General features: G+C 35.6%; 1 protein-coding gene and 1 long non-coding RNA gene across 2 annotated transcripts in view; one reads left to right on the top strand and one right to left on the bottom strand.

Moving 5' to 3' along the window:
• Positions 1–25,055, bottom strand: part of LOC115508845 — an 87,901-nt gene that overhangs the window by 43,806 nt on the left and 19,040 nt on the right. The gene's annotated exons all lie outside the window — the stretch shown is intronic.
• GNAT3 (G protein subunit alpha transducin 3) overlaps positions 12,851–25,055 on the top strand; it is a 59,829-nt gene continuing 47,624 nt past the window's right edge. Inside the window, exon 1 of the mRNA XM_030307844.1 lies at positions 12,851–12,968. Within this exon, the coding sequence (XP_030163704.1) occupies positions 12,851–12,968 (118 nt within the window). The remainder of the gene's footprint in view (positions 12,969–25,055) is intronic.

Below are 25,055 nucleotides of genomic sequence, written 5' to 3'. Positions count from 1 at the left end.
TGTCTGAAGAAGGAGCATCGGATTTAAAGACAGAAATGTGAAAGAATCTTGCTTTAGAAAAAGAAACAGTGAAAGAATTCAGTGAAGACAGAAGACCAGGTGTGAAGGCATAAAAGGTTATTAGCCAGAACATGAAAGTCCATGTGAGAGAGGTTTCAGAGAAATGAGCTGTTAGCAATCTCCAAATTCCTGAGGAATTTAAGGACAACCCCTAAAGGAAAAGATTTGGGGATTTGTACAACACAATGACTGCTGAGGCATCTTTGGTTTTATGGCTAATATAAAGGGTTATTTAGGTTGAACTGGTAACAAATTAGATGACTATTTCACTCTCTTTTAGTATATCAAATACATGCTCCCTCTCTTGCTTCCTATTTAAATAAAAAAGAAGCCATCCGAAGAGACATTTTTATTATCTTTTTATTCAAGAATAACATTTAGTGTTATATTAATTTCAGGTATAAAACATAATGATTCAACAATTCATTTTTTTATTTTTTTAATGTTTATTTATTTTTGAGAGAGAGACATAGCATGGTGGGGGGGGGGGAGAGGGTGGCGGGCAGAGAGAGAGGGAGACACAGAATTGGAAGCAGGCTCCAGGCTCTGAGCTGTCAGCACAGAGCCTGATGTGGGGCTTGAGCTCACAGACCATAAGATCATGACCTGAGTTGAAGTCAGGTGCTTACCAATGATTCATCAATTCTATACACTTCTCAGTGATCATCAAGGTAAGCATACTTTTAACACCCTTTATTTATTTCACCCATAATCTCCCACCCCATCTCCTCACCTAGTAACCACCATTTTGTTCCCTGTGTTTAAGAGTCAGGTTGTTTTGTCTTTTTTCCCTTTGTTTCTTAAATTACACATGTGAGTGGAATCATATGGTATTTGTCTTTTTCTGACTGACTTATTTCCTTTAGCATAAGACTCTCTAGGTCCATCCGTGTTATTGTAAATGGCAAGATATCATTCTTTTTTATGGCTGAGTAATATTCCATTCTGTATAAATACCACATTTTCTTTATCCATTCATCTACGGATGGACACTTGGGTTGCTTCCATATCTTGGCTACTGTAAATAATGCTGCAATAAACACAGAAGTGCACATATCTTTTAGAATTGGTGTTTTTGTTTCTTTGGCTAGTTAGTGCAGTTAGTGGATCATATGGTAATTCTAGTTTTATTTTTTTTGAGGAAACTCCATACTGCTTCCCACAGTGGCTCCATTAATTTGCATTCCCACCAAAAGTGCACAAGAGTTCCCTCTTCTCTACTTCCTCTCCAACACTTGTTATTTCTTGTGATTTTTATTTTAGCCTATCTGGCAGATATAAAGTGATATCTCATTGTGAGTTTAATTTGCATTTCCCTGACGAGTAGTGATGTTGAGTATCTTTTTAGGGGTTTGTTGACCATCTGTATATCTTTTGGAAAAATATCAAATTTCTCTGTACATTTTTAGTCATATTATTTGCTTTGTGTGTGTGTGTGTGTTGAGCTGTAGAAGTTCTTTATATATTTTGTATATTAACTCCTGGTCAGATATATCATTTGAAAATATCTTCTTCCATTCGTTAGGTTTCCTTTTTGTTTTTGTTCATTGTTTCTTTCCCTGTGCAAAAATGTTTTTTGTGTTTTGTTTTGTTTTGTTTTGTTTTGTTTGTGTGTGTGTTTTGGTGTATTCCTAGTAGTTCAATTTTGCTTTTGTTTCCCTTGCCTGAGGAAAGATATCAAGAAAAATGTTTCTATGGCCAATGTTAAAGGAATTACTGCTTGTGATTTCTTCTAGGAGTTTTACGGTTTCACATCTCTCTGTTAGGTCTTTAATCCATTTTGAGTTTATTTTTATGTTTAGTACAAGAAAATGGCCCAATTTCACTCTTTCACATGTCAGTTTTCCCAGCACCATATGTTGAAGAGATTGTCTTTTACCTATTGCATATTCTTGCCTCCATTGTCATGGATTAATTGATCATATAATCACAGGTTTATGTATGGGTACCCTATCCTGTTCCTTTGATCTATGTGTCTATTTTTATGCTGGTATCACACTGTTTTAGTTACTAAAGCTTTGGTAGTATATCTTGAAGTTTGGGGTTGTGATGCCTTCAGCTTTGTTCTTTTTGAAGAGTGCTTTGGCTATTTGGGGTCTTTTATGGCTTCATACAAATTTTAGGATTATTTGTTCCAGTTCTACGAAAAGTGTTGTTGGTATTTTGATAGATGTTGCATTACATCTGTAGATTTATTTGGGTCATATGGACATTTTTAACAATAGTGGTTCTTCCGATCCATGAGAATGGAATATCTTTCCATTTTTTTGTGTCATCTTCTGTTTCTTTCATCAGTGTTTTATAGTCTTCAGAGTACAGGTCGTTTACCTCCTTGGTTAAGTTTATTCCTAGATAGATCATTATTTTGGACTCAATTGTAAATGGGAATCCTTCCAGCATTATACCAAACATCTGTCTGCTTTAATATATATTTTCTTTTCCTTCTTTCTTGTTACTGTACATGAACTGTCTAGTCTAATAGAAAACTACCATCCATTTGTGCACTACGTGTCATTCTTTCTCACCTACCCAAGAAGATCATTTCAACAACACAGTCTCTTTTCTATTATGCATTATCAAATCTTACCATTTTCCCTTTGCACTGTTTCTTTCTCATAGGTTATATACAAAAGCATCCTCTTTGACCAATGTCCCTACCAGTTGCCATGACAGTCCTTCCCTTCCCTTTACAGAAGAAAACCTTGAAAGCAATGTCCACTGCAGTCTCTGATTTCTCTACCCCATTTTTTTTCACTTATAACACTGTTTTGAAACCATGGTTATCCAGGTCAACACTTCTAAATTATGTACTACCTCTATATTCAGTCAAGAGGGGCCACTTCCATGAGCCCCACAACTTAGAAATCCCTGTTCTGGCCCTTCATGTCTGAGCTCACCTCCCACAGAGGAAGGAGTTCATGAGGCCAAGGGGAAATGCCCACCTGGAACCTATGCTCCTCCTCTAGACCACATTCCAAGAAACCAAAATCCCATAATTTCCTGCTAAAATCACTCAAACCCACTTCAGGATCTGCATGGGCCTCTTTCTTGAGTCTGACCCCTCAAGAGTTGAACACACCACTAGTATACATATCCCTAGTCCAGAGGGATTACCAAGAAGTAGCTGTTTGTATGTTGTTAAGAGAGCTTGGCCAGAGCTTGCCTGTGCAAGAGTTCTGTCATGGCAGAGCTCAGAGTTAATGGTGGAAAGAGAAGAAAGGCAAGATCTTCATTCTTTCATATTTTGGTATTAAAAATCACTCAGTGGGCTAAATTTGACCATGTCTTTTCACAGCACTATGAAGTTACTGTTTTTTTAAGAGGAAGAATACTTTTTTTTAAAGTTGTTAGGTTGGGGCGCCTGGGTGGCACATTTGGTTAATGCTGGACTTCAGCTCAGGTCATGATTTCCTGGTTTGTGAGTTTGAGCCCCGTGTCAGGCTCTGGGCTGACAGCTCAGAGCCTGGAGCCTGCTTTGGATTCTGTCTCACTCTCTCTCTGCCCCTCCACTGATTGTTCTCTGTCTGTCTCTCAAAGGTGAATAAACACTAAAGAAAAAGTTGTTAGCTTGATTTATAATAAATATTTAGATGTGTAGTATGTGTGCTGTGAATAATATTCTGGCTTGGAAATGTAAGAGGTAGGCCTGACTGGATTCAAGGATTAATTTTCAGTATTTTTTTTTTCTTGACTTGATGAGTAGCATTTGACAGAGTGAATCACTCCCATCTTATAAGACCCCATGCCTTTCCTTGGCTTCTAGGAGGACAATAGTGGTTCTTCCGATCCACGAGCGTGGACTATCTCTCCTGATCAGGAGATATGTTCTCCTGATACTTCTTCCACGTTAGCAACAACTTCCCAGACTTCTTTAAATTACCTTGGATACAACCTCTGAACCTCTTTTCTATCTTTACATATGCCCTTCATTATATCATCTACTTTTGAATGTTTTGAATGCCATCATCTGCTGATGAGTCTCAAATTATATTCTAGCCAGAATTATATTCTAGCCAGTCCTACACTCATAGACTCATGTATGATGGCCTGCTTGAACACTTAATATGGCTAATAGCTATTTCAATATATGATATTCAAAAATTGAGTTCCTGGTCTTTCTAAATTTGTTTCACAGTCTTTCCCATCTCAGTACATAGCAACTGTGTTCTTACAATTATTCAGGCTCCTCTATTTCTCACAAACCCTTCATCTCTCAAACCTTGTCAGTTCTACCTGTAACCTGTATCCAGAATCTGACCATTTGCTACCGTGGTGATAATCTAGCCTTAAATCATGTTGCCTTTCACCTGATTTATTGTGAAATTTTCTTAATTAATTTTCAACATGCTATCCAGAATTCTGTTAGCCCTGCAATGTTTTTCCAGTATCTGAGAGTAACTCCTGAGCTAAACTAGGAGCCTCTCAATAATCTGGACCACCCACCCCATTCCTACTAATTCTGCTTTATTCTTCTACCCACCCATAAATAGCATGTACTTACTCTATTCAGCCATTATAGTTCTCTTACAGTTCTTCAGTTACATTAGACAAGTGTCTGCCTCGTGGCTTTCACACTTACCATTCTCTTTGCTCAGATTTGTCTTTCTCCAGATGTCTTTGCTTTTTATTCCTCATCTCTTTGATGTCCTTGCCTCAATGTTACTGAAGTGAACACTTCTGCTGCACCACTTAGAATTCCTTTCATGTCTGTGACACTTGTTCTTTCAGCTACTGGGAGTGTTGGCACCTGAGTCCCTCCTCAGGAATTGTCCTTGACCAAAAGGAGCTGTATTTCCCAAGGCTTTATTTAAGTTGTACCTGAGTACAATTCAGGGGTTTCCACATCCAGTGATTGGAAAACTTGGGAATGTAAGGGTTCATCTCCCTTCTCAGTTATGAATTGAAGACTCATTCTAGCTAAAGACTTCTTACAGGATCAGCTGAATCCCCTCTTGTAAATACACTGTAGTTCAACCATTCCTCTTGCTAAGTTTTTACTCTTACTCCATATCGGCATATCTGCCAAGGGTATTGCCCGCTGCACTTTGTCATGTAAATCTGTCTGATTCCATTTTCAGGAAACTTAATCTCAGAGAGTTGGTACCAGGGGTGTTCCTAAGAAGCACACTCTAAAATGGCATACTGGAGAAAGATTACCTACCCGACACCCTCAACCTCTAGCCAGCTGAACAATTAGACCTCCCTTTGTTGGTGGTAAGCATATCACTGATAGCCCTTGGCTTTAGTAGCAGTTTACTTTATAAAGCTTTTCACCTGGGATGGCATACCAGTGATAGACAATGTATAGGCGAGCAAAATCTTAGTGTTTGAGCTAAGAAAAATAGATATTGTAAGGACTATAGCCGTGGACTATCTATTCACTGGAGAAAGACAATGAAAGGCCAAGAGCAATTAATCACCAATGTAATGCAAAGTGCAAAAGCCACGGATGCCTTGTGCTGGATAAAAAGAGTCTCTCATATCATGTAGTAGAGAAAAGCGTGGAAAAAGTGATGATCAGGTGTAGGACTTAATTATAAGAATAGGAGAGTTCCAAAGAAGATTGAATTTTCAACCTTGGCAAGACTACTCCACCAAAATCAAAGTTGTCATTGGAAAGAAGTGAAACTCAGAGACTTAGAATAGCAATGGCTGGTCTGATGCATCAGAAAATCTTGAATCCTTAGATCTGGACCCTCTGGGCTAGCAAAAGTGGTATACTCTTCCTTTTAAAAGGCTAGTACTCCCTCTTGCATGGCAATAATGCAGAGGCCTTTGTCTTATAACATAACGTTCAACCTATTGAAGATCTATACCCACTTCTCCTAAAGACCAATAACTATAAATCTGCTTATGACATAACCTGGCCAGGGAAGCTCTGGACCTGCGTCAGAAGAAAGAGCCCACATACTGAAAGAGCTATAGAAATTAACCAACATATATACAAACTAACCAACATGTATATGGAATACCTATACATATGACTGGTTTCTAATGATACTAGATCAAAGGAAGGGAAGACATAAAGTTGGATAAAGGAAAGGTATCATACAAAAGCTTGTTCCTATGATACAGGGTGCCAATACCCTGGGAGATGGTATTAACATGTTTTCTAGGATGGCTATTAGCAGACCAGATATAGTGTTGTCCCATGATAATGGTAGAGAAGGGCAATAGGAGGCTTAGAGAAGTTGGTGTCCTACACTGGATAACCAGTCAGACTTTAAGAAGTGACCAAAAAACTTTCTATGTATTAAAATAATGAGAAAAGCTCTAGTGAAGATTTCAGCATTATTGAGATAGTTCTTTATAGGCAGGTGTTGATGATTAAAAAATCAATTACAGACCTAGGCTTCCTCAAATCAATGGAGTAATAAGATCCCAAAATAAGAGAGACCAGGTTTTAGCACTTAATTATGAGAACCAAAATAAATGTAATACTGTAATGAAAGTCAAAGTCAGAGTGGCAGCCAGGAGACCTTTACAGGCAGAGACCTATGAAAATAGTTAATAAAACAGAATGTTCTTAAAGCCCAAATAAATGAGCAGGCAATATGAGTATTGCTCAGGTTAAACAACCAGAAAAATCAAGGGTATTCATTAGGAGGATAAGAGTGACTGCTCTCAAAAAATGTTATGAACCCTTATTCTATTTCTATACTTGAGCTACTTCTCAGAACCAGTGCCCAAATATTGAAAGATCCCCATGAGTGAGAAAACTTCAACACCATGCCATATTATAGAATGAATATAATATGGGGTGTGAGTGGATCTTGATACTCGGGGACCAGCAGTAGCATAATGGCCATCATGCTAGAATGGAGACATATAGAAACCAGGTAATAAATGGTATCCTGGACCATATCAAGGTGGATCCACTGGATTCACAGACTCAGCCAGTAGTCATTTCTCAAGTCCCTAAATGTATAATTAGAATGAATATACATGGCAGTTGGCAAAATCCTCATATCATGTTTCTGGTTTATACAGTAAGGGTTAACACAGTGAATATCAAACGGAAGCCTGTGGTACTGCCCCACTCAGTCCCTAGCTGCTATGGTCCTTAAAGAAGGCATACTAGTCCAGTCTTTGTGCTTCATTTCAATATAAACCTGAAGGACCATGTCAGCCTTTGAGCTCTCCGAGCTGAGTTCTCTGCTGCAACTGCATTGCAATACAATTTCTCCTTCTGACAATATTGCTTCCTTTACTCACTTACATGGATTGTTCCAAAAAACACTTTCTAGTAAACTTTTCGCATGTGTTTTTCATATTAAAGTCAGATTTTAAGAAACAAACAGTTGGACGTATGGGGAGGGGAAAGAAGAGAGAGGGAAACAAACCATAAGAGACTCGTAAAGATTGAGAACAAACTGAGGGTTGGTGGAGGGGGGTGAGCTGGGGATGGGCCAGATGGGTGATGGGTACTAAGGAGGTCACTTGTTATAATGAGCACTGGTGTTGTATGTAAGTGATGAATCACTGAATTCTGCTCCTGAAACCAATATTCCATTGTATGTTAACTAACTAAAATTTAAAGTAAAATTTGAAGAGAAAAAAAAAAGTCAGATGTTAGCAAACGATATAAAATTATTACCTTTTCGTTAGATCTTCCCTGGAAAAGTTATATAAAATTCTAATCTCTCATCCTCATCACGACTCCTATACCCCTTGTGTTCATTCTGTTTTATTTAACACTTGTAACCATCTGTAAATCTATGTACTTTAAATATTTATCATGTTCATTGTCTGTGTGAGCCCCCATAGATACTCACACAGTAGAATTTAAGCCCTGTGAGGTGTTATCTAATGTGTTTATTGCTGAATCTCCCATGCCTGGTACATAACAATTGTTGAATATATCAATTGTTAAGTAAGTTCCTGCAATTCCAGAGGTAGTATTTCATACATGCCATCATGTGAAAAGGAAAATCATGCATTTCCAATATGGAGCAAAGAGCTGTCAAACACTATGCATATATCTGTCAATTACTCACTATTCACCAATTATTTCAATAAGGAAGATTTTTTTCAATGTACTCTTAGTTAGGATCTTGCAAACAGAAAAGAAGCAGAGGGCAAGGTCACTGGAGAGTATCTTTCCTAGTTTGAGGAAGAACAAACTGACCAGTAGCAGCTTCCTCTTAGGAATTTGGAGAGTAAAGGATCACCTCGTGGGTGATAGTAGTTGTGAAGTATAATGGAGAATATACATACACATAGTAGGTTATTTTTTAGTGTTTATTTTATTGAGAAAGAGAGAAAACAGGCACATGAGCAGGGTAGGAGCAGAGAGAGAAGGGGACAGAGGATCTGCTGCTGACAGCCCAATGTAGGACTTGAACTCAAAAACTGTGAGATCATGACCTGAGCTAAAGTCAGATGCTTAACCGACTGAGCCTCCCAGGAGCCCCTATATATTAGTTTCTAAAAGAAGAAGTACTATGGAAAAGTCATCTGTGGAAGAGCAAGATATTCCTAGTGAGGAAATAAAGCATGTGTGAAAGCTAAGTTGGGACATCTAATTAGGACAAATGTAAAATCCCAGCTATAATAGAGAACGTGTTATGAGAAGTAATGGGAGATATATTTGGATAGTTGGCTAGTGCTAAGTAGATTACTGAGTATATGGTGGCAGGATAGAATAACAATTAAGGAGTTCTTGGATTTTGTATCAAGAGGAGTATAATAATGAAATTTGGGCTTGAGGAAATGTAACCTGGCACAATCAGACAAGTTACAGTGGAATAAGGCAGAGACTAGAATCAGGAAACCTAAGTAAAAAGTGGTTGTAATAATCAGAACTGAAGTGACTGAGAAATAAGATGAAGGAAGGAAGGAGTAGAAATGTTACATTAAAGAGACAGTAAAAAACATCTTAAACAAGATCAGAATTCAGGACAGGAAGTAGCCCCTTAGGAAATAATTATGAATCTCATCTTTGTCAGTTAAGCTTTTATCATTTTTTATTTCCAATAATAGTTATATTTAATCATGTTCTAATAGAAAAAGAAGAACATATAGAATAATTAAAGGTAGAAGTCATTTCCAATGAATAAAAATACCTACTTGTATTACCTCGGAAGACATAAGAGCTGCTTAATGCTGGTATTGTAAACTTATTGTACTGCATGAATGCACTAACTTGAAACAGTAAGTTTTGTCCTATTCCCTCAAGATCACAAGACTCCTCTCAGGAAGTCCCCAAAGATGTGAACTCTCTGTTGGAGATACCATGCATAGAGCTCCCAGAAGTGCACATTTGAGTACCATTAGCAAAGGAGAGATGGTTTGCCTCAAATTTCATGGGAGTATACAAGGATAAAGGTCATTGCTAAGGCAGCCAGGACTCAAACCACCCAGGGACTCAAAGCCTGAAGTCAACACCTCCAATAACATGTGGAAACAAAATAAGGAATAATACAGATTTGTATTTACAATTGTATTCACAACTTCCAGAAGGAGCTGAGCCACTGAAGTCAGCCACATATCACATTCTCAAAGGAACTCCAGCTTGAAGCCCAGGTGATACTGGCAAAAGAGACATCTACAGAAACATTGTTTGAAATCTCATCATGAAAAGCAGGTGGGGGATAATTGCATGTCATCCCAAGCTAGATGTTGAATTATAAATGTAAAATAGTGATTACTCAGCCTTTTTAAAGACTCATATCCTCTTCTGAAGATTACACAGAGATCATGACCAAAAATACCAAAAAAAATTATTCACCCCCTACAAGCTTGTGATATTTCAGGGAGCTTTTAGAGCTGAGGACTCCCTCTGTACTTTACCTCAAGTCAATTTTCTTTTTCACAACCTGGTTCCAAAAGAAGATATTCCCAGTCAGGTTGATGCTGTGATACAAAAAAATCAAAAAGCAACAAGGTTCTTAGAAGTCATTCTCAATGATTATTCTAAAAGACCATGATATTTCAATACAATGTCTCTCGCTTCCGGGGTGTGTGGGTATATGTACACAGAGCAATCTCTCTCTTTCAGTTGACTAATACATAGAACTCTAACATTATAGTGTGTTGGATAGCTTTAGGTTTGTTTTCAAGAACAACATTTTTAGCCGCATTTTTTCCCTGAATAAAAAGCATCTCATTTAGTTACCTTTTCCCATTGTCAACTTTTATCAATTTTCTCTCACTATGAGATGAAGTTTAACCACTGAAAGGGAGTATACTAATGTTATTTTTAAGGCTTAGAAAAAAAAGGTAAATGTGCTAACAGTTGTAATTGTATATACTGACACTATTTCAGACCAAAAGTGAGACACTCTAAAATTTCTAAGGTGTTGAGATAGACCCACATTGAACCTCGAAAAGGAGCCCTAATCGTACAGTCACCTTAGCAGAGTGAAAGAAATAGAAAGGACCCCAGGCCTCAATTCGTTAGCAAGAAATAATTTTTGATCATTTCCTATGGCTAACACTCTGCCAAATACTGTGGAATACATCAAAGCTCGTAAGCTCTTGTCCCCACTCTAGTGGAATTCGCTATTTTATTTTCAACATTTTCTCAGGTCCAGAAAGCGATAATCCGAAGTGCAACAACAGGGCTAATAGCTGTATTAACAACCCCAGCTCATTAGTGAAGATGTTTCCCAGGTCCCCAGGGGAGAAGACAGAGAAAGGAACGTTTCTCTTCTCCTGGACTCTTCCCAGCCTGCCTCCCCTAAATACAGACACGCCTTGAATTTTATATCAAGCTTGTTTTAGTCACTGATGAAAAATTTACATAATAATCTCAACCTTAATGACTAAACATTCTGGGTTACAGAAAAGTAGATGTTTATCATTTCATACAGTGCAGAAAGTTGTATACAGTCCTGAAAGAGCTGCTCAGTTTAAGTTAATAACCTAGATAGTCTTAGTAAAATGTACACTTTTTCAAACCCAGGTGTGTCCCCACCAAAAAGTTGTGGGATATATATACTTGAATGCAAATTATATGATCTTAGTTCATAATTGTTATAAAACATACAAGAATCTTGTGTATTCAAGGTACTAAATGTATTTGATTTTGATATAAAAACAATAGGCAAAAACAAATTTATTTTAATGTTTGTTATTTTGTATTGCTGTCAGAGTGAATTCTGTGTTCACCGGTGAGTATAAGTAAACTAAGGGGTGCAAATCTTGTTCCTTTGGGGCAGGCTCTTTGCATTGTAAAAGCAATACCACGTGATTTGCACAAACCCTTGCATACCTACCTTTCCAAATCTTTATACTATCATAACATGGCTTTGGAGAGACGAAAGCCATGAGTTTTGACTATGCTTATGTACCTTCAGTCTGATATTTTATGTGAAAAAGTAAACAAATGAGGAGTATGTATGTAATTTGGAAGCCTAAAATTTCCTTGTTTTATGAATATGCAAAACCCCACCTGTTCAAACTTTGCACAAGAACTCGAAAGAAGACTAGCGCTGACATGTTGATGGATTGACTGTCTTCTACCATTTCCTGGTTAGGGCACATTCACAAATCCCAAAGTATTCATGGAAAGATTTGCCTGCTGTCACAGGGGGCCAACTCTATTTCTAATGTAGATAGATAGATAGATAGATAGATAGATAGATAGATAGACAGACAGACATTGCTGTTAAAACCAATTAGTCAGTCTCTCTTTCTGTCTCTGTCTATCTGTCTCTCTCTCTCTTTCTCTCTCTCTTTCTATATATATACACACACACGCACACACACTACCTAACAAGTGCTTTATGCTTCATATAAATAAAAAGTTGTACAACATAATCTAATATTTGTCCCCAACCTTGCAGATCTCAAGTGCATGACATTTAGTGGGGTAGTTAAAAGGCATGGAACATATTTAGATGTATGTACTGTTTTAACTTTTCAGGAAGAACCAAATTGCCTACTGTTTCAAAGAACATTGTTTTTATTTCCTTGGTACCAAATCAATAAACGTCTTTCCAGCACAACAGCTGTTGCTTAATGGCCCCAAAGACTTAATGTGCTGCCTAAATTGAACACAGTTCAGTGTCTACACCAAGTGGGCCCTCAAGTAATGTTGATGGATTGGTTTTCTCACAAGCAGTAAAAGCTCCTTTTATAGAGATGGATTCAATGAGGTTAAAATCAATAATTTAAGAGCAACGTGTGTTGAATTCTATGTGGCAATACAGCAGTCTGTATAAATATAAGAACTACATTTAGAATTGTAATTTAAATTAAAAAAAGGATGTCTTCTAGTTAATACTAGAAGATTCCCAACAATTTTGAGTGATAATCTAAGCATACAAGAGTATAAATTTGGATGATTCAGTATAAATATTCGGAGAGTGATATTGGAATGATTATCTAGAATTTGAAGACTCAAATATATGAAGATACACTCTTGTTGGTTAGTAATAATAACTTTAAATCACAGTAATAAATATCGCCTGTTAGTGAGAAACATCCACTCGAACTGTTCACTGTACACTAACTTTAGGGTATAGATTTCGACCATGTTCTACATTATTACACACTATTCTTTAAGGAAGATGACCAAGTTTTTGAAGATGTGCCATAAGTGGTCATTTAATTTGAAAGCATAATGAATTTCCTCCTCTGCTTCCAGCCGTACAACCACAGCGATGTATGGGTTTACCCTTAGATCAGGTGATAGTTCATAAAGTATCTCCTTAGTCAAAGCGGAATCTCAGAGAGTGAGGGGATGGGCTGTTAGGAGCCTCAGCAGAGCACTCCTTCTGCAGCCTCTGTCCAAGCCAGAGCTGTGCTGTCCGTTTGAAAAAGTTTGGGCAAATAAACTACCCAAATGGGAAGCGGAATTAGTTCAGAGAGCAAGGAGTCAGCCAAAAGATCAAAAGAACTGGAGAAAAAGCTTCAAGAAGATGCGGAGCGAGATGCAAGAACTGTAAAGTTGCTGTTATTAGGTAATTTTTTTTTCTTCTTTCTTTCAAAACCCTGGTGTTTTCAATTATGCTATATTTACTTTCCTCAACTTTTAATTTTAGGTATATTACCACATGGGGGCTTTATTATGAATACATGTTTGGAAACTTAAATAGGCTTTAAATGTACTCTATAAATGTTTACTTTTTTCTTTAGGATTTACTTTTTTTTTTTGGTTAAGCAGAGACAAATATTTCTGAGATAATTAAATTCTTCTTTGTCAATAATACAATTTACTATTAGTAAAAGAAAACTCATATGAATTTATTATTTTATCATACCCTAATCATTTTCTGAATATCAGTTATTTAATATTGAAAACAATCTTTTAATTATAAGTTATAAAGAGTTAGGTTATTTTGTTTGAACAGAAATATGTTGTTTGATATCAAATTTAACATGTTATTTAATTACTTTTGCTGTTAAAACCAATTAGTCTCAATTTATTCATACAGTTAATGGTAAGGTACTTTAAGTTATATTAATAACATTGTTCAGGTTTCTGAATATTGGCTGTGATATTGTCTGTATATTTGTAAATTACTCCATTTAAAGCCTTTTAGGATATTCATATATTGATTCAGCTCAGGAATTATGTTCCTTCTATCTTTTTATCTTCTTAAAACTCAGAACAATGTTTTACCAGAACTATAAAGTAAATGTTGGATGAACTGAATGAAAATCTGTATGCTGCATATTTTTTTAAACAAAAAAATCTAACATGTAGTGATCGCCACAAGATAAAAATGTTTTTGAAATAAAAATAAATAAGACCTATATAAAGAAATCAAAACAAGAAATGTAATCAGTTATGTATTCCTCCTGCTTAAGCACAAAAAGACTTCATTTTATTCAGAATTGTGTATCTTTCACACAAAATATCTTTATCTTAAGTGCCCCTTTACTGTGTCTCATTTGCTCCCAGTGGCAAGAGTGTCTCAGAAACCAAATGTGGGAGATCCAGCAATTGCTCCTCAAAGAAAAGAGAATGTTCTCTCCCCTTATGCACAAGTTCTGTGGCCACAGCACTTGCAAGGAACTACCGAGGGGTTGGTAACTTACAAGGATGTTGGGGCCAGTTCTTATGAAAGCAGCAAATATACTTTCCCTCACACTGCAGAGCATTCTCTGAGGCTTTGATCAAGACTAAAAGTAATGTGGACATAGAAAAAGCAAATAAAGGTTGAGGGGGAAAGCCAAGCATTCCTACAAATGTATTCAGTGTCCCTCTTGTACCAAGAACAGTAGTATAAGACTGATAAAATATATTTAAAATCCCTACGTTTGAATAAAATTTCAAAAGAATAGACATATTCTCAATATGCCAATTAATTTTTTTGTCTATAAGAATATTTATTTATTTTTAATATTATTTATTGTCAAATTGGCTAACGTACAGTGTGTAACATGTGCTCTTGGTTTTTGGGGTAGATTCCTGTGGTTCATCACTTCCATACAACACCCAGTGCTCATCCCAGGAAGTGCCCTCTTCAATGCCCATCACCTATTTTCCCTCCTCTCCCAACCCTCCATCAACCCTCAGTTTGTTCTCTGTATTTAAGAGTCTCTTATGGTTTGCCTCCCTCCCTCTCTGTTTGTAAATATTTTTTCCCTCCCCTTCCCCCTATACTAATTAATTTTAGATTGAAGTGGTTGGGTTAGATCAAGAAGAGAGGTTAACTCTTGAGGCATGAACACTATTTCATCTTCTACTTTCCCAAGGCAATCATAACTTCATAAATTCAGTTCCAAAGTTATCATACACTATATATGGATTTATTGGGTTCAAATGGTATGTGCACTGAACTTCTTATTTACACAAGATGAATCAAATTTTCAAGGCTTCCTCTTCCACTTTACTCCAAACATTTAAGTTTTTTGTTTTTTGTTTTTTCTGGACTCTGAGTTCTGTGTATGATCATTCAATTGTCAAGTTCAAAACAACAAAGTTTTGTAACAACTCTGCTTCAATTCTTATTTTTGACTTGAACTCAAATTCTCTAAACTATAATTTTTTATACAAAATGTGCCTCATTAAGACATAAAAGTATTCAGTGGAACTAACCTAAACCTTCCTACCCTCCTACCCTCAAATCCCCTCATGAATGAAATGTTTAATTTCTCCCATCTTTGAAAAAGATTCCCATTCATCGAAGCAATCCAAACAACAGCTTTTAAGTTTACCAATGAGTGTATATCATGTGGGACTAAACAGTTAAGCTTTGGTAATGATCAGATCCTGATCTAACCCAATTTTTGTAAAAAATACAAGTTGAAAAATATTTTTGACAGAATCTATTTGTTATACTGATCCTCTTATTATCCAATAAATTCTAGGTGCTTAAGGACATAACACAACTTACCAAATTTAACATGTGCTGTTAAGTAGATGTACCATTTGGAATTACTGGACACAAGATTTCACTGAATTTAGAGCTATCTAATAGCTATTTTACAAATAAAGGATCACCTTGCAGGCAGATTCCCTCTTTATTATGCCTTTCAGACATTTAGTAAAATTACAGAAGAGATGCCACATCTTTTTCCTTAGTAAAAACTAGGCTTCTAGAAAACAGTGGGGATGACTCAAACATTCATGGCACACTTGAGAATTACTATCAGAATAATAATGTCATGTGCTTTAAAAAAAAAATCAGCCTGTAAACAAGCCCCAGAAAGAGTACATTTTAATAAGAAGAACAAATTCTAACGAAGAATATGTTCTCTTTTGGAGAATTCCTTAGTTAATTTTTAGAGACAATTTACAAATGTTTGATTAAACTTCATTTCTATTCAAAAGAGGTACCTGTCATTTAATTGTAGAATCATTGTGGATTGTTTCCATTTTTTTCTATGTCCCTCTCTTTATATTTTACATTAATTTCTTTTGTACTTTTTTAGATTCAGAGCTCAGTGGGAAGTATAAGGAAAATTGGCTTTGCTTTTTTTTTTTCATATTTGAAACACTGTCACATTCATTCTACAATTTTCAGTTTTGATATTAAAATTAGCTTTTAACCAGTTATTTTGCACTATCATGGACTATTCATTAGTTTTTAGATCTAACCTGCTTATTCTTTATTCTTCTATGTGCTATGTTACAAACATCACATAATTTTTTTAATGGTGGCGTTGGGTTTTATTGTTTAAAATATTAATGCAATCATCTGACTCTTAAAAACATAAACTTGAAAAGGGTCCAAAGATAAAAGAATATCTATTTTAAATGTGCTTATGTTTACTTAGCTTATCAACATTTTCAAATTTTCCAAAAGGTCCCACTTATTCAACAAATGGATATTTCAGAAGGCGTGTCATTTTTCTAGTTTGACAGTGGAAGAATTATAATGCTGACACTGTCTAAAAGCTTGTTACAAAATAATCGGTAAAATAAAATCTGCATAGCAGAATTGGCTAAATCATCTGGCAGAATGGAGAGAATATAATTCCAAATGAACAGAATGTGTTTTGCAGCCATTTGCGATAAAAAATTAATTTAATATTTTCATCATATGTTATGCTTTTTCCACATCTCTGAGTGACCTCAGGCTAGTCACATAACTTCAGAGAAATGGAGGGTGTCAAAATATTTTATAAATTGTAAAAATCCAGAGAAATGTGATTTTTGTTATGTAATAGACTTCCAAAGCTGAAATAAATTGAATGTCAATAAATGTATACAATTTTTCTTTCTTTTGGTTTCCTTTTATGTACGTTAAATCAAAGTTCTTATTTTTATTCTTTTTTTCAAGTAGGTATTTATTTTTATTTAGGTATCTCTAAATATGAGAGGGAGAGTATGCAGGAAACTGGAGGTATTCCCGAGTCACTGGCTAGAGTACAAATTCGTCAAGTGTAAGAAATTCTATTCTGAATTTCCATTACACCAATAGAGTCAATGCCTGTCCATGGATGTGATCAGACAAACAGATCCCCTGGGATCATTACTTTAAGATCAACCAATAAATTTCTTTCTGATCACTAGTGATAAGTGAACAAGAGGTAGGACACATTCCTAAATCATGTTTTCAATTTTTGCTTATTCAAATTACAGCCATCCTTTCCTTGCTCTAATAATGTATTTTTGTCTCAAAATATTATAAAATAATTTATTTTATGTCTAAGGATATTCAATCTTGTGGATGCACAAATATTTTCAAAACAAATGTTTAAAATTATTTTTCAGTAGAGAGAAAATAGGCAGAAAAAGTCTATTTGGGGAGTTTCAAATTTTCTCCAAAATGCAGTGGACTGTTTGCACCATAACAATTTCAAAGGCAAGGCCTTTGTTGTATTTGTTTACAAAAATGGCAAATGGCAGTATCAAACAGCTTTGTGTAATGTCCATTCATCCAGCAGGCAAAGAGAACTTCCACAAATGTTTTGCATATATTTGATTGTTTTAGGTTAATTTATCTCACATAATCAGCAAATCTTATACATAGACTCAAGTTTCCCACATAAGAGATGCAAACCATTTATTAAGGCACTCTATATTAGTCAAATGATGGTTATTTGTTAGTGAGATTAAATAATCTGAAAAGGACTCCTGTTAACTCTAATTTAGCAGAACCTCTCTAATAATATTGCAGAACAGTTTTATATTCACTTTTTTCATTCAAACTGAATTATTGATTCAAGAGCAAGCAATACTGTATCTTTAAAATCATTTATATAAGCACTATGAACAGCTAACAAAAAGTTATTAACCCCTGCATAATCTTTGAGAGAAAGGAAGGTCATGAACATCTGATGGGACAATGACCCCATGATACATTTCACATGCAATATACCTCCCGTTAAGATTTCAGACTCAAGCTCAGAATCCATCTGCTTATCTGTTTTCTCCAAGTACTAATGTCTAAATACATCAGTGTAGATCTGAACCTACACAAATAGGATTCAAGGTGAAACTGAGGAAGAGACCCATCAAGACATAAAAACACCCATGTTTTTTATTAGATCCCAATGCTTTAAAGCACATTCCACAGCTTTCATTCCTGCCTCAGTATTTTACACTCAAATAGAATAAATTTGCTACTTAGAATTTTTTTTTTAAGATATCTGAAGATTTCCATCTCTGACCAGCATTCTATGTTCTATTGTATCTCATTCATTTAGACACTTGCTGAGTTAGTTCTTCGATTTCGTATACTTCCCTGCCCCCTTCAATTAGAATCAGCCATTTTAGCTGTGTTCCTCTGACAATTCTGAAATACCCTGTCCCTTTAATCCTCTGCCTTAATTGACATTCACAACTTCAACTTCAGAAAATCCCTCAAAATTCCCCATTTACCATTGTCTAATACGCTGGAGTCAACCCTTAGGGCTTATCTAATCCTGACCCCCATGCATGCTCCCAATTTTCGTCATTTCCACATGTAGAATAAAACGGTATCTCCTTTTCTGTTTCCTGGCTGACAAATTTCTATTTTGGACTTTAGCCGGGCCAATAATTATTCTACTTATTCTTAGTTTTTTCCTATAATCCTCCAAGGACATCTGTTTCTGGATTCCCATTATCACTTTGACCTAGAACTGTTCCCGGCTCCCCCACCTCACCTGAGATGAACACCCACATGCCAGTGATAGAACATTGTCTCCAAATCTCACTGAACTTTTGCTTTTCATTTTAAAGCTGGGGCGTCTGGGTGGCCCAGTTGGTTGAGCGACCTACTCTTGATTTCAGCTAAGGTCATGATCTGATTGTTCATGAGTTGAGCCCTGGCGTCTGGTGCTGCACTGACAGTGTGGAGCCTGCCTGAGGAAGGTCATGAACATCTGATGGGATAGTGACCCCATGATACATTTCACATGCAATATACCTCCGGTTAAGATTTCAGACTCAAGCTCAGAATCCATCTGCTTATCTGCTCTATCACTCTGCCCCTCCCTTGCTTCTTCTCTCTCTCTCTCTCTCTCTCTCTCTCTCTCTCTCTCCCTCTCAAAGCAAACAAATAAATAATTTAAAGCTAATTTTGGCCTCTGTGTTGTATATTTTATCCTTTACCATATCCTAAGAATTTTGCTTTATGATTTATTGTTTCTGTTCCGTTTTCAAAATTCCTCTCTTACTGCCTTCTTCCTCTTGACATATGTATTTCTATTAGCCTGAAAAACATTGAGTCCATAATCTCCCTGAATTTACCGTACATAAGTATATTAAAAAAAATATTTTTATACTGGAGCACCTGGGTGGTTCAGTGGCATCCGCCTTCGGCTCAGATCATGATCTCACAGTTCCTGGGTTTGAGTCCTGCATTGGGCTCTCTGCTGTCAGCACAGAGCCTGCTCAGGGGCCTCAGTCCCCCTCTCTCTCTGCCCCTCCCCCACACAAGTGCTCATTCACTCTCTCTCAAAAATAAACATTTAAAAAATTAAAAAAATTTTTTGTATTGAAGCGCTTCTCAAAGTAGTGTATGCTCTGGCTTCTATTTTCTTACACTCCATATTCTCTTCAGTTAATTATAATCTCACCTGTGTATCTTCCTCTCTACTAAAACATTATTTCCCAAAGAGCCCTGATAACCTCCAATTCTCAAAAGTCAGACCTCAGTCACTCTGCATCTCTCTTCTTTCTTCATCCTGTAACTTTGCAATACCCTCAAGTGTTTTATATCCCTTCCTTCCTCGCTTATTGAGGCTTGCTTCTTCTCCCCATTCTTTTATTTTTTTTAAATTTTTGAGACAGAGAGAGACAGAGCATGAATGGGGGAGGGTCAGAGAGAAAGGGAGACACAGAATCTGAAACAGGCTCCAGGCTCTGAGCTGTCAGCACAGAGCCCAACGCGGGGCTGGAACTCAGGGACTGTGAGATCATGACCTGAGCTGAAGTCGGACGCTCAACCGACTGAACCACCCAGGCGCCCCTTCCTCTCCCCATTCTTAAGTGCCTTCACTTATCAAGGTTTGTCTTGGGCCTTTGTGTTTTGCAATGTCTACTGTCTCTTAAGGACCTTGCATCAGAAATTAATTATCTCCTCTGGAAGAATGACATTAATATATTTCCTTTTGCCCATGTCTTGATCAATATTTGCAAATTTCTTTTATTTATCAGCAAACTGATTGCATCTTGGGAGACCTTAAAATTATTTTTCATGTTTATCTTGCTGCCTATTTATCCCCAGGCTTTGAATTTTATGAGGTTCCCCATTATATTCTTTCCCATTTTATCAACTCTGTATTTCAATCTTCTTTAACTCCTTTGTGATCATTCTCTGCCCGTTGCCCTAAGGCAGTTTTGTCACAAAGTTGAGTTTTATCTCTATCTCACAGAATGTGTCTCATATTTCTCTTGTTCAACTGTTTATTGTTTTCAATCTATAAATTCACCTCTATGAGATAGATATTTTCATTATATACATAAGAAAATAAGAACTTAAGAAGGTAATTCAGTTTTTAAGATCACAAATTAGTTTACAAGAAAACAAAGCCTTTTATTCTTATCTATGTCAGTTGTAAATTATCTGTATTCTAAGATCTATGAAAACAAACAACATGTCAGGTTTTATTCTTCATTGAATTCCTTTGGCTTAGCATTGGAATGCATGCATGCATGCATGATGTGAGTATGGAAGAATGACAGAATCAGGATCTAAAATATTTCTGTATATTGTTCATAGTGTCTAAAACATAGACATACATTCGATATGTGAAAAAAAGCCACATCATTCCATAAAGAGCTTGTTTCTTTAAGTCAATAGGAAGATACTGGTAGGTTTTCAGAATGTAATTGAGAATGATAAATACTTGGATTTCTTTTTTTTTTTCTTTCTTTTTTTTTTTTTTTTTTTGGTCAAAAACCATCCTGAGTATACTATGAGACAACATTTTTTGAGAATGGTTGAGGTAGGTAGGCCAATATTAGTACTATGGAAATATTTGATGAGATTGTAAATTAAGGTGGAAATTACAAGTTTGGAAGTATGATTTGAGGGACATTAGGCAACAAGGTGAAGAGAACATGGTGGCTGACTGCATGTGGGTTTCAAGTGGGAGGAATGATTAAAGGTGGAATTGAATATAATGATCATTTTATTCATCAGTATGGGAAATACAAGAAAAATATTAGATTGGAGAAGATATGAAAGGAGTAATAATTTAGGACATTCAAATGTATGATATTTGTAACACAATCAAGTGTATATTTATTAAATGAATATATGGGTCTGGAAATTAGGAGGGACAACTCAAGTGAGTACTAGAGATTTGATATATTCAGTCCTCTGTTTTCCTTTGCTCAATTATCAACTATGTATAAAATAACCATGTAATTAACTAAGGCCTTAAAAAAAACTCTATTATACAAAAATGTGTGTGCATGCCTATTCCACAATTAATGAAAGTTTAGACAGTTTAGGCCTGTTTGGGGAAAACTACATAATTCTGCATTTTAGTTTCTTCCTTTGTTAGCCTAAAATGTATATTAATAAGAAAGATGAAATACTTTTTAAATACTTCTCAAAATCCAAGAAGGCTCATGTAATCTTTTAAATATTATGTTTTAAAACAAGTATAAAGTTGGAAGTATTTAAATAAAATTTCATTAGAAAAGATAGTACATAGCCACAATATTTCTCACAAGTGAAAATGCTCAGTTTGCCTGCTAAGGTATTTAGGAATTTTATGGATTTGTGATGCTTATTAGTATTCCATCACAGAAATAGTTTTTCAGACACACTACTAGTCATATAAATATATCTGACACCATATGGTTACTGATGTGATACACCAAAAAAACCCAGTATTGTTTATGCTAAAACATTAACATTGAATATAATCAGATAAATACAGAATATTGAACTATATAAGAAATTATCCTGGACTTTAGAAAAATGCCAGTATCATGAAAGCAAAATAGAAACAATATAAAAATAGAAATGTTCTAAATTAAAAGAATTTAAATGGCATAATAACCAAAGGCAACATGTAAACTTTGGATCTGGGAGCCAAGAAATATATGGTATGAAAACATTTTTTGGAACAATCAGATAAACTTGAATATAGAGTGTATATTAAATAACACTTTGGATTAATATAAATTTTGTCAAGCATGAAACTAGTATTGTGATTTTATAGAAAACAATGATCTTATTCTTATAACATGCATTCTGAAGTATTTATGGGTGAGGTGTCTGCTTTCAAAAGGTTCAGCAAAACAAAGGATATTATATGCATCTGAATGCATATAATATATACATTTTATATCTAAATATAATTTAGATATATAAAACATTATTTCCTATACATTCACACATATATATATACATACACATACACATACACATACACATACACAAAAGAAAGGAAACATGACAAAACGTTAATAATTGCCAAAGGTGAAGGTATAAAAGATAGGTTTTCAGGGGAGTATATGGAAGATGGTAGAGTAGGAGGGTGTTCAGTCCCACTTGCCCCTTGGACACACTGAGATAATAGCTATACGTATACAACAAATTCTGACAATGAGCTGAAGACTGGCAGAACAGACCTTCCACAGTTATTTGTAGAAGGGAGTCCACATCGAAAAGGGCAGGAGGGATAGAGACACAGTTATGAACAAAACCCCCAGCAAGACTAACCACAAACAGGAGGGATGCCAAAAGCACAGTGAAGCAAGAGGGTTAATTCTACACCAGGCACCCCAGACACTGGGGACCTGTACTGGAAGGACAAGTTTCTGGAAGGTCTGACTTTGAAAAACAGTGGGGCTTCAATTTGAGAGGTTTTACAATCAGCAGGGTTTAACTCCAGTTACTTTAAAAATCAGTGGCCTTAACTCCAGGAGAGGCACAAAGGCAATAGGAAACTAAGCCCCCCACCACATCTTACAATCTGCCGCAGCAGAGATCAGCCCCACTCCAAACTGATTCCTGTCTTGGGGAGAAGTGAAGGTAATTTCATGCACCAGAGCACCCACAGTTCCTGCATCTAAGCTTCTTAACTTGCTGCATAGGGAGCAGACCCTGGCATTGAGTGTGTCTGCACCCAATGCATTACAGCTGGGCTGGGCAGAAAACAAGTGCAACTCAGTGACAACAGTAGGACACATGAAGTCACACAAGAGACAACCCTAGAGCACCCGGTTCTAGTGACCAGGGGACCATTGCAATACAGGGTACCACAGGACTTCTTGTATACAAGGCCACTATTTTGAAGAGATGTAGCTGACCTTCTTAATGCATAGAAACAAAGAGTTAGACAAAAGTAGGAGACAGAGGAATATGTCTCAAATGAAATATTAAGACAAAAATCACAGAAAAAAGCTAAATGAAACAAAGATAAACAATGTGTCTGATAGAGAATTCAAAGTAATTGTAATAAAGATACTGGACTTGAAAAGAGTGAATGAACTCAGTGAGAACTTTCACAAAGATAAAGGATAAAAAAAGAACCAGTCAGAGATGATGTATACAATAGCTGAAATAAAAAATATATATATACCAGAGGGAATAAATATCATATTGGAGGATACAGAAGAACAAATCAGCAATCTGGAAGAGGGTAATGGAAAGCAACCAAGCTGAAGAGCAAAAAGAAAAAAGAGTAAAAAATGAACATTGGTTAAGGGAACTCAGTGACATCATCAAAAGTAATAACATCTGGGGAAAAAACAGACATCCAGGTCCAGGAAGCACAGAAAATCCCTAACAAGATTAACCCAAGGAGGTCCACACCAAGACACATAATAATTAAAATAGCAAAAAGTAATGATAAAAAGAGAATTTTAAAAGCAGCTAAAGAAAACTGTTATATACAAGGGAAACCCCATGAAAGTGATTAGCTGATTTTTCAGTAGAAACATAGGAGACCAGAAGGGAGTCCATGATATAGTTAAAGTACTAAAAGGTAAAAACCTTCAATCAAGGATACTATACCCAGCAAAGTTATCATTTAGAAGAGAAGGAGAGATAAAGAGTTTTCCAGACCAAAAAAAAAAAAAAAAAAAAAAAGTTAGAGTTGTTCATCACCACTAAATCAGCCTTACAAATAATGTTAAAGGAAATTATTTGAGTGAAAAGAAAAGGCCATTATTAGAAGAAAATTATGAAAGGAAAATATTTTACAGGTAAAAGTAAACATATACTAAAGGCAGTGGATTAATCACTAATAAAGCCAGTGTAAAGGTTAAAACACAAAAGCAGTAAAATCTATTATGTCTACAAGACTTACTCAAGGGATATAGAAAATAAAAGATATAAAATATGATGATATATACATATATATATGCATATATATATATATATATATATATATATATGACATCAAAGGGGGAGTAAATATTTTGTGTTTTTGGAATATGTTTGAACTTAATGACCATTAACTTAATATAGACTACTCTACATTAAGATATTATATATGAACCTACAGGTAATCACAAATCAAGAACATATAACAGATACACAAAAAATAAAGAAAAAAGAATTCAAACATAACATTAAAGAAAGCCATAAAATAACTTGAGAAGGGGGTAAGAGAAGAAAGGAACAGAGAAAAACTACAAAAACAACCAGAAAGCCATTGACAAAATAGCCATAAATACATACCTTACCAATAATTACTTTAAATGTAAATGGACTAAATGCTACAATCAAAAGAAAAACATGACTGAATGGATTAACAAACAAAAACAAAAACAAGACCTATCTACATACTTCCCATAAGAGACTCATTTCAGACCTACAGACACAGAGATTGAAAATAAAGTGATACACAATGCAAATGGAAGTGAAAATAAAAAGCCAGGGTCGCGATATTTATATCAGAGAAAAATAGACTTTAAAACAAAGACTATAGCAAAAGACAAAGACAGAAACTACATAATGATAAAGGGATAAACCCAACAAAAGATACAATATATTAAATATCTATACACCCAACACAGAGGCACCTAACTGCAAAGCAAGTATTACAGATACAAAAGGAGAAGTTGATAGTAATACAATAGTAGAGGACATTAACAGCACTTTACATAAATGGATAGAACATCTAGACAGAAAATAAAAAAGGAAAAAGTGGCTTTGAATGACACATTAAACCAGATAAATGTAACAGATATATACAGATCA

Source organism: Lynx canadensis, chromosome A2, assembly GCF_007474595.2.
Source record: "Lynx canadensis isolate LIC74 chromosome A2, mLynCan4.pri.v2, whole genome shotgun sequence".
Lineage (NCBI taxonomy): Eukaryota > Metazoa > Chordata > Mammalia > Carnivora > Felidae > Lynx > Lynx canadensis.
Note: the sequence above shows the minus strand (reverse complement) of the source record. Positions and strands in the feature narration are given on the sequence as shown.